General features: G+C 36.9%; 1 protein-coding gene across 1 annotated transcript in view; it reads left to right on the top strand.

Annotated features, from left to right (window-relative positions):
• OTULIN (OTU deubiquitinase with linear linkage specificity) overlaps nt 1-10185 on the top strand; it is a 41367-nt gene extending 31182 nt beyond the window's left edge. Inside the window, exons 5-7 of the mRNA XM_072605447.1 lie at nt 3127-3252; nt 7181-7450; nt 9474-10185. Coding sequence (XP_072461548.1) covers nt 3127-3252; nt 7181-7450; nt 9474-9668 — 591 coding nt within the window. The 3' untranslated portion in view covers nt 9669-10185. The remainder of the gene's footprint in view (nt 1-3126; nt 3253-7180; nt 7451-9473) is intronic.
• The last annotated feature ends 788 nt before the right edge of the window (nt 10186-10973 follow it).

Raw genomic sequence — 10973 nt, forward strand, 5'->3', positions numbered from 1 at the left:
ATTGCCTCCTTTCTCTAATCTCCAGTCTCTGTTCCTTTGTAGTCACTTGCACATAGCCCAGTTCTCCCATTCCTTAAAAACTCCCTCTCTAGATCCTGTCACTAGTTACCATCCTGTATCTCTTCTTAGTGAAATTCCATACACTTAGCTAAACTGTTCAGTGCCTCCACTTTCACAACTTCAAAATTGGGCATTCAAATACATAGTGGTTTATTGGCAACACTCAGGAGTCACCAGAATAAAATGTAGCTGGGAAATATTTAATGAAATAAATTAAAATACAAAAGTACATAGGTAATGTTAATATGTGGTTTTCTTAAGTCAATACGATGCCCACAGGGATCCTTATATATGGTTTAGTGATTCCTGTTTCTGTTTGAGTTAGACACCCCTCTTAAACCCTTTGCAACCAGACTTCCAATCCCATCAGTTTATTTAAAATTTCTCTTTCCAAGTTTCCAGTGATTTCTTAATTGCCAAATTTAATGACCTTTTCTCTCTCATTTCTCAGCCTTCATTTTTACTCCATAGCATTTGAGACAGTTGAATACTTTGTTTTTTTGTGACAATACCTTTCTTTTGGTACTCTTAATTGACCACTCCTTCTCTGTCTCCTTTGCTGGCTAAATCATGCCTACTAACTGTTGGGCATACCCCAAAGATCTGTCTTGATTCCTCTCTATACTCTCTGTTCTCTCATTAGGTGAGCTCATCAGCACCCATGAATGAGTTCAGTAATCTCTGTTTATGCAGTTGGTTCAAAGATGTGTATGTAGGTCCAGCCCTAGGTTCTCTCCCATTCCTGAGCTAAAATTCCCTTATCATCAACTCTCTATTAGACATTTTGAACTGGATGCACTGCAGGCATTTCAAACTCAGCAGGTCCAAAACTGAATTTGCTGTCTTTTCCCTGAAACCCATCCCTATTCTGAATTGTCCAATTCCTATTGACGATATATCTTTCCAGTCTTAAAACCTTGACTCCTCACTCTGCATATTCAGTTTGTTGCTATGTGTTATTTTTTCTGTCTTTATGACATCTCTCATATCTGTCCCCTTCTCTCCCTTCCTACAGCCCCAGCCCTAGTTCAGGCTCTCACCTGGACTACTTTAGTAGTCTTGTAATTGGTCACTCTTTAGCAAGTTTCATTGTTGTTGGAGATTATGTGACTCTTTCCACTTTTCTGATCTCATGTTTGATTTTTAAACAATAGCACTACATGCTTCATTTCTTGCTCCTTGTTTTCTCACTGCCTTCAGGTTTATATTCAACTTTGGATTCAGAATAATCCCTTCTTTTTTTTTGTGCCTGTTTTAATAGGTTCATTCTCAAAAGATTTGTATACATTTATTTTACTTGTGATTTCAGATTGTTGCCACTTGGTGGCTGTAGCAGTTTAGAATTTAAGAGCTAAAACTAAAATGAATGATAAAGTTTTTATAATAAAACTATTGAAACATTATAAAGATAAAGAAAGACATAGAAAGTCAGAATTCTGCCTAGTGTGATAAATTGATTCTTTTTTTCATTTTCATTAGTGATCACTTTTTTAAGTAGAACACTTTTGTGGACATTTCAGAAACACTATATATTTGATTTGTTTGGCTTATATTTGCTTACTTTGGAAAATACTGAAATGTCATTTACATCCCTGTGTTTTGTTTTTACGGACATAGATTTCTTTAGCATTGTTACGTACTAAAAGGTAAAATTAGAACGCAATTTTTAAAAATGGACCTAGAGATATTTAAGTAAATTCTTCAAAAACTAAAGATTGGGAGGGTGTCATTTGAAAAATAAATGTTGCTAATTTTTAGAAGCAGTTGGTGGTGCAGTGAATAGAGTACTGACCCTGGAGTCAGGAAGACCAGAATTCAAATCTGACCTTGGGACACTTATCTATTTGACTTTGGGCAAGTCACTTCATCTCCCTCAGCTTCAGTGTCCTGAGCTGTAAAATGGAGATAATAATAGCACCTACCCTTCAGGGTTGTTGTGAGGATCAACTGAGGTAATTTGCTAAAGAGGTGCTATATTCTTAGCACGATGTCGGCATGTAGCAAGTGCTATATGAATACTCATTTCTTCCCTTTCCCTTAAAATGGTCTTATATTTCTTCCATTAGTGATTCGATATATATGTTCCAGATCTTCTTTTAGCATCTTTCACTTTGACACAAAGTTTCTTTTCTATATTTTGTGGCTATGAATTAACACATTCCTCCACTCCACCCCCCAGCCTCCCCCAACCCAGTGACATGATTTTTCACTGAAGGTCCCTAGGGCTTCTGACGTACCAGAGCTAGGTTCTGCAAATTCTCATTCCACTGATCGGTGAGCAGAGGCAGAGTAAAAAAAAATTAACGTAGCTCAGCTATTAATCCTTCAGTCATCCGATATATTTTTTAAGCCCATGTAACATTTTTGTATTATGTGTGTATTTTCATACTATCATCATTTTATCTCTTTTCTAATCAGTTATCAAGCATGTATTAAACTGCTTACTGTATGTCAGACATTTTATGAAGTACTCTGGATACAGAGAAAGGCACTAGATTCTGCCCAAGAGTCTGGTCTACTGTTTAACAAAGGAGGTGGCACATATTTAAATAGGTATAATATGCAAGGTATATACAGACTTTGTTCAAGGGTCAACTTCTGTGTGAAATCTTCTTGACCCTCCTCTCCCCCTAATATATTTTTATTGTGTTTATCCTGAAACACCTGCCTTAGTCAATCATTGGTTTCTATCTACAAATGACCCCCTAAAGCCTTTGGATGATCTTTATAAAGATATTTCATTGAAAAAAGAATGTTGACCCAGGTCTTGATTTATTCCTGCCAGTTGCTACTGAATTTCCCAGATGGTTAGTAGAATAGTCAGGCAGATTTTCACATTTGTGTTTCATCTAAAACCTCTATCCCCTCCCCAAATTTTAGTTCAGGGCCTCGAGAAAGGGTGGGATATGATAATATAGAAATTTAGGTGTCCTCCGCTGAGTTTGAATTGATTAAAGAGGCCAACATGTGTAGAAGATACTGTGAATTTTTTTCTTTTTGTGGTAGGTAGTTATGGGCTTCTGTGAATGTTAACACCTTTATTTTTCTGTTTCCTTGATACTGTAGTTGCCAGAGGAACTAATAAGCAGATATAACTGGATCAAGCAGTGGAAGCTTGGACTGAAATTTGATGGGAAGGGAGAGGACCTGGGAGATAAAATTAAAGAATCCTTAGCTCTACTAAGGAAGAAGGTTTGCAACATTTTCATTATTTTTATTTATGTTTTTTTCTGTTTGGTTACCTCCCAAGTCTTGCATTTCTTTTCCTATCTGATAGCTGTAGAAACAAAACATAGTATATAGGAAAATGTCTAAGTATCAGCAAAATTATTTTACATGAATTCAGAAACTTGTTGCTTAGACTATTTGAGATGGCAGTTCTAAGAATGAATGGCATGTGTAGTGTCCTGATAAATTGTAAACTGGGCTACTTACATGACAGGGGAGTATCCAAAAGGAAACTTGGGATAACCCATATTTCATCATTTCATGACTGTTATTCAGTCTACGCTACTGGCAATCTTACAAAGTGACATGAAGTAAAAATTGGCTTCTATTTCTCGGGAGTTGTTACGTGTTACGTTAAGATTTTAAGTTCAGTGAAAATTCCCTATTTCCATTTCCTAAAGTTTGGTTTATTATAAAATGTTTGGTAACTTGTCCTTTGAAAAACATTTTGAGTTTTATTGAATTTATGAAATTGAGTTAGAATACAGATGTGGTGAACTTTTAAGACACATAGAATAAGAAAAGTATTTTGGATGGTTGTGATCTTCACCATTAGAAGTTAACAAGATCCATTAATCCATTGAATTGAAGTATGGAATTTAGTTGAATTTTTATGGAATTGTAAAGTACAACTTGGTTTTCAAGAGTTTGCTTAAATAACTTTCATTATCCATCATCTGTTTTCTTTGTTCTACAAGAGAAAACTCTTAAACCTTTGACCATGAGGTAACATTTTTTTGAGCAGCATCAATATTGATATATCCACAGATAACTTGCTTTAGGCTTACTGTGGGGATGGAGGGGTAGAAAGGGGCACTATACTAGGCACTGAGGAATACACACTAAAATCTAATACTTGATCTTTGTTTTCTAAATTCTTAAAGCCTTGGATAGATTAGATGAAAGCATATATACTTCTTATGTGTCTTCCCATTTTAATATGTCCTCTACACAAGGGCCAGATTGTTTTCTCTAAAGTGCAGGTCTAACTGTCCCTTTCTGATGTAGGGGTTCTTTTATCTTTTTTGTGTCATGACCCTTTAGCAATCTGGTAAAGCCTACAAATCCCTTTTCACATTAATATTTTTCAATGCATAAAATAAAATACCTAAGATTACAAAGGAAGCTAATTAATATTTAAAAGCGGATGGGCCATAGATTTAGAACTCTTCTTTTGCCTCTAGAATAAACTACTAGCTCCCTTTTGGCATTTAAAGCCTTTCACTCCTTGGACCCAAACTTCCTTTCTAGACTGTACGTTACTTCCCTTCGCGTCTTTCACAGTCTGACAGATTGTCCTTATCGTTCCACAAACACAACGTGCCATCTCTCATCTCTGTATTTTCCCCTTGGGGAATCCCTAGTTTCCTTCACATACAGCTTGATGCCATTTCATACATCAGGCCCTTCCTGTTTATACCCCAATTGTAAGTACTTTCCATCTCAATAATATACACAAATATGTGCGTGCATGTGCATATAGCATATATTCATGCTATTTCCCCTGTTCAATTATAAGATCCTTGATTATAGAAACTGTTTTTTCATCTTTATCCCTAGAGATTAGCACGGTGCCTGCCACGTAACATAGCTAGCCTTCAGTAAATGCTTATTTATATATGTACAGATAAACACACATATGTATATTCATTTACATACATATATAGTATATGTATTATCGTATTACATTGCATTATAGTTGCAGCTTTTCTCTGATATTCAGGGGAAAAAAGAATGGGTTATGTTTTTACATGTTGTAAAGAGACAAGTTTCAATAAAACACGGAGTTGTTGTTATCTGACAAATATAGATAGTAGAAGAGTTTGAGGGTAAAGCCCATGTTTCCTTTAATTGCTGTGTGAACCTTCAGTTTTGTATGGTCTGTGATGTTTTTCTTCACTTCCTCACCCCCCAACTTCTTTTAGCTTTTGTGAACTTGATATTTGTTTCTTGTAATTGCCTACTGTAAGTAAACTTTTATTCCTTGTGAATGACTTGAGTTTTTAATTTCTAGAATGTGCTAATTTTTTTGTTTTCAATATAAACATATCTTGAACCAAATGAGAAGTGTGTATCACCTGATTCAAGAAGCAGCCTCAGGTCCTGACTCTGGTACATGTTGGCTTTGTGGCCCTGATCAAGTCACTTTTTTAATCTCTGTCCCAGGCTATCAAGCAGTTTTTGGTACAGGAATTGTCCTCAGCAAGGTGCTTCTGATGGATTAGTAGGTCTAGACCAATATAACCATTTTTTGAACCAAATGAGATGTGTCTGTCAATTAATCCTGCCCCTCCATCCTGCACATAATTAAATAGCATGAATTAAACAGGATGAAGTGCTTGTGTCTTCTAACTGACACTCAGGAGTTTGTCCGCTGAATGTGACCTTGGCTTTTCAAAGACTGTGCTGACTGAACACAAGCTCCAGCAGACCCCCACAGTTTTAAAAGGCTTTGAGTATGGACCTAGTAACAGAACTGCAGGTTTATTGTCTGTGGACCAGCTGAGTTTTTTTTTTTTTTTTTAAAACATTTAATTTTTATTCTGTTACATGTAAACAAAACTTTTTTACATTCATTTTTAAAAATTGAGCTCCAAATTATTTCCCTCCCTGCCCCCCTTCTGGAAGGCAAGCAATTTGATCTAGATTATACATGTACAGTCATACAAAACATTTCTATGTTAGCCATCAGCCAACCCTTAGTGTACTGTAAGGTAGGGGATGGGGGAGTAGAAGTGAGCCTGTTACTGACCAAGGAATTGGTATCCCTCTCAGAGGGAGGGGAAAACAACTCTACAATAACCTCTTACAGTTTTACTGTTATTTCCATTTAATTTTAGATATGCAGTTTTTTTTGGAGACAGATATTTACCAGAGTCTTTTCCTAACAACTGAAATGAATGTTAACACATCTATTCACTTCTTAATTGAAGCACTTTAATCCAGAAGGATTTTATTTATTTATTTAAAAGGTCAAAGGTATAAATGTGAATTTCACTGAATACTTAGTAGAGTGCCTTGTGCATAGTAAGTACTCAGTAAAGATTTAATTTGTTGTTCTGAGCATTTGCATCCAATTTATACTTATTCAAAGGCCAGAAGGTTAAAATGAGAAATTACTTTTGGGAAGTTAAATACTCTGTAGTTGTTCAGTTGTTCATCTTTGCCTTAGTATGTAAGTCATCGGTATTTCTGTGTCAGTTTTTATTTTTGAGCTCTGACTCCTCTTGTAGCTTTCTTGAGGATGCTCCTAGCATATCTAGCACTGTGCTCTCTTTCTCTCTTTGCTCAGTAAATATTTGCATGACTGGTTCATCCTTGTTGCATTGGAAGGAAAGGAAATTAAAGATGAAAGGGAAAGTGGGAAAGAAAAATTTAAGTGCCTACTATGTGCTAAGCATTCTGTTGATTGTTTTACAAATATTATATCATTTGATCCTCACAACAACTCCAGGAGGTAGGTACTGTTATTATCCCATTTTACAGTTGAGGAAGCTCTAGTAAACAGACTAAGTGACACTTGTCCCAGGTCGTAAGGGTCGGAGACCAGATTTGAGCTCTGGTCCTTCTGATTCCAGGTCCAGAGTTCCTCCTAGAAGCCTCAGTATTTCTGGGAGGTGCATACTTCCCCTCATTAACCTCTTGCTTGAACCAAATGCAAACACCAAAAAATGTGGAATTTCTGCAGACTGAATGTCAGCTTAATGTTAGTTTGAAAGTCAGTTTAATGCTGACTTGATGTCATGAACCTGTGATGATACCTATTTTATCCACATCTCAAATGTCATTTGTTGTCATCAGATTCTGAGGATGATTCTGTCCTCCTGCATGTTGAGTGTACGTGGGTTTCTAGGAAGGCTTTTGACTCATTCTTGATTATGTCCTCCTGTAGTGGGCAGGCTTGACTGCAATGAGAACTGCAGAAGAGAGGCAGGTGGCTTGTGATGAGCTCTTCCGAAATGAAGAGGAAGAATATAGCCTCTATGAAGCTGTGAAATTTCTGATGCTGAACAAGGCCATTCAGCTCTACAATGATAAAGAGAAGGGAATGGAAGTGCCCTTCTTCTCTGTGCTTCTGTTTGCTCGAGACACCTCAGGAGACCCTGCTCAGCTGCTGAGGAATCACTTGAATCAAGTGGGCCACTCTGGCGGCCTCGAGCAGGTAAGTTGTCCTGGCCCCCAGGGAAGTTTAGGCCAGGGGCTTCTTGGGGAACATTTCTAAAATCAATAGATTTGATGGTGTCAGCCAGGCTGCAAGTAAAAACTTAACCCTTGAAATACAGGTCTTAGTCTTAGTTTCTCTGGCCAAAATGGGGCATTGCTTTGACAGCTGTTTTGTTTATTTCCACCTTGGAGGCCACAGAGTCTTTTACAGCTCTGCTAAGTTGGCTCCTTTAGTTGGAAATCAGAATATGGTATAAATTACACATTACCCACTACCCACCAGTAAGCCTAAAAAACTCTTTTCTGTTATTCAAAAAAATAAGTTTTCAACACTGAGCCTGTAGTTTACTTTAAAAAAAGTAATCAGGCATTTATTCAAAATGCTGATAAATCTTATTTCAAACTCTTATTTTTCTGGTTATTGAAATGTACTTGGCCAGGAAAAAATTCAAATGCCAGGATAGTTCTGGGCATTGCAGTAGGTAGAGATGATTAGTGATTTTCATACTTCCCATCTTAGACAATGGTCACCCCTCATATAGGCATTCCTTGCCAGTAGGAAACAGAGGAAAATTCGTTTCATTGCTTGGACAAAATATAATGTTTAGCACTAATAGGTAAAGGTACTCACATGAGTTACCTTCAATTTTTAAAATACAAGTGAATCTCCTTGGGTGCTAGATGGATTTTTTTTTTTTTGGCTTGCAGAATTGTATGCTATTTTGGCATTATTTTCAAACTTTAAAATTAAAGTATGGGAATGGAAAAATCAGATTTGTTTGTTTAAAATCTATCTAAACTCACCCTCTCACATTGCTGAGTCCCTGTTAGACCACTCTTTGATTTCTGATAATTTGATGATATTTTTAGCTCAAGTGTAGACAATCCAAAGTAGTGCACCATTTTAAAAATTGTAAGAGCAGCTTTATTAGTATAGGATGTTTTGAATGAAGCGTTAGGCTTTTCCTTCATAAATGGCAAACACATAATGATTCTCTTTAACATGATTCATTGTTATACAGAAGCCAACTATAGGCAGTCCTTAATAATGACTCCATTTGGAATTTTCTTGGCAAAGATCTTGGAGCGATTTGCTGTTTTGTTCTCAAGTTCATTTTACAAATGAGAAACTGAGGCAAACACGGTTAAGTGACTTGCCTAGGGTCATACCGCTAGGAAGTATCTGAGGCCACATTTGAACTTGGGAAGATGAGCCTTCCTGACTCTAGGCCCAGTACTCTATCCTTGTACCACCTAGCTGCCCCATATCATCATGACCATTCCTTCTCTTTCTGTAACCCCTGCCAGTGTTCACAGGGGATTAGTCTTGAAAAAAAACTTGGAGTATTTATATACTCTTGCTTTAGAAGTGTAGAGCAAGTGAAAATACTGTGGAAAAAAAGGCACAGATAGTAGTGTTGACCCAAGGTTTAAACTCCTAGAAAGATTGGCATATTCATTCCTCAAATTTTCTTTTGTCATTTTTGAAATTTTTTACTTCTTTTTGGTATCTCTGCCTGAAATTCTACTAATTAGTTCATTTAAGTGTTTCAAGTATCTTCTTTTAAAAAAATCCAGATACTAAAGAGTCTTTGGTCATTCACCTATTAGTATCATTTAATTCAATCGCGTTGTCTTCCTCCTAAGATAATGCTTTGGAAGGCAGACTAGACTTGGGGAGGTTCTATAAAGGAGCGTACTTTTAGGGGAGAGAGGCTTCCATTAGAATTCTGACAGACTGTGAATGGTTGATTCTTGATTGGCTGCATTATACTGTAACTTTGGACCATCTCTTTGCTGCCACCAAATAGAGAAAGGTGAGGACAGAGTATGGAGGATAGTGAACACATGAGCATAAGGGTCTATATTTCAAAGCTGAATATAGCTATTTAGAGATTATCTAGTGTTTTGGATTTCTGTTTTCTTCATTTTTTGAAATAATTTCTCTCTAAAGATACTGTTAAGCTTCAAGATTCCACTTTCACCTTCACTAGAAAAATAATCTTTCCTATTCATCCTAGGTTGAAATGTTTCTTCTTGCCTATGCAGTGCATCATACCATACAAGTTTATCGACTATCGAAGTACAACACTGAAGAATTCATTACATCTTATCCTACAGATCCACCCAAGGACTGGCCTGTGGTGACTTTGATTGCTGAGGATGACAGGCATTACAATATTCCTGTCAGAGTGTGTGAGGAGACAAGTTTGTGATAAAGATATAAAAAGAGAGAGAAACTTGTTAGCTTGTGGCTTGAGATATGGCTTAGCATGGTCTAAGAGACATCTTCATCCTCTGAGCTGAATTCAACATCTCTCTGGGATGTCCTAAAGCCTAAATGTTTGCTATCAGGACTAACATTGTATATAAGCTTTTTTCCTTCCTCCTCCAAGGCAATAAATTTCAGAGGCCTTCAGAATAATACACCTGTTGGAAGGTGTAAGATAATCTGTCCTCAATAAAGCAAAATACTCTGTATTGTGCCATCATGGGGTTGATTTGGGAGAATCCCAAAGTCAAATCCCCCTGTCATGATAAATTGGTAATTTGTTTTTTAAAGAGAGAGTAAACAACTTTCCTCTAGTAATGAGTCTTTGAAGTAACCTGTCTATGCAATGCATTTTTTGGGATATTGGAAGTAAGTCTCTCTCTGCTTAGTCTTGTTATACCTCTGGTGTTTTCTTCTGCGTAATGTAGAAGGAATAAAATTGGGTTGAAATACTTCTTAAAGGTACTTTGAAACAGTCTGTAACAGGAGAGGCAGCATGGCATAAGGAACAGAGAGTTAATCTCAAAGTCAGGAAGACCCAGCTTCAAGTCTTGCCTGTGACACATACCCTGTGACTGAAGAAGTCACTTAACATCTCACTCCCCAGTGTTCTCTCCAAGACTCTTAAGTTAATGACCAGTTGCTGATCTGTGTTAGTAGAGGGACCTTCACTACTAGGTGTTTTTCATGTTAATGAAATCTCAGTTCTGGACCAAAAAACTAAAATCCCTAGCATAGAAGTTTTAAGACTGCATCTAAATAGGCATATTAAAAGCGTTTTAGAAAGCTCTGATGGAGGAGAGAACGTCATAGAATTGTTATTAGGATATCTGACCTCCTTCTTTAGGGTGATTAGTCAGCAAGCATTCATTTACATACTCTGTTTCTGGCATTGTGTTAATTGCTGATGATAACAAAGAAAGGCAAAAACATGGTCCTTGACCCTAGGAAGCTTACATTCTAATGACGGAGATAATTTACCAATAATATACATACAAGATAGAGGCAGGGCAAATGGAAGGTAATCTCAGAAAGAAGACACTAGTACGTCACCTTAATTTAGGTCTCAGGAGCTGTGTGGCCATAGAAAGAACACAAGAGAGCTTGGGGTCAAGTCTCAGCTCTGACTTTCAAACTGTGAGACTTTGGGTTGATCCCCTTACTTACCTGGCTGCTTCAGTTTCCTTCTCTGAAAAATGAGGGATTTAATTTAGATATACTCAGAGATCCCTTGTACCTCTGCATCGGT

The sequence above is a fragment of the Notamacropus eugenii genome, chromosome 4 (genome assembly GCF_028372415.1).
Source record: "Notamacropus eugenii isolate mMacEug1 chromosome 4, mMacEug1.pri_v2, whole genome shotgun sequence".
In the NCBI taxonomy this organism is placed as follows: domain Eukaryota; kingdom Metazoa; phylum Chordata; class Mammalia; order Diprotodontia; family Macropodidae; genus Notamacropus; species Notamacropus eugenii.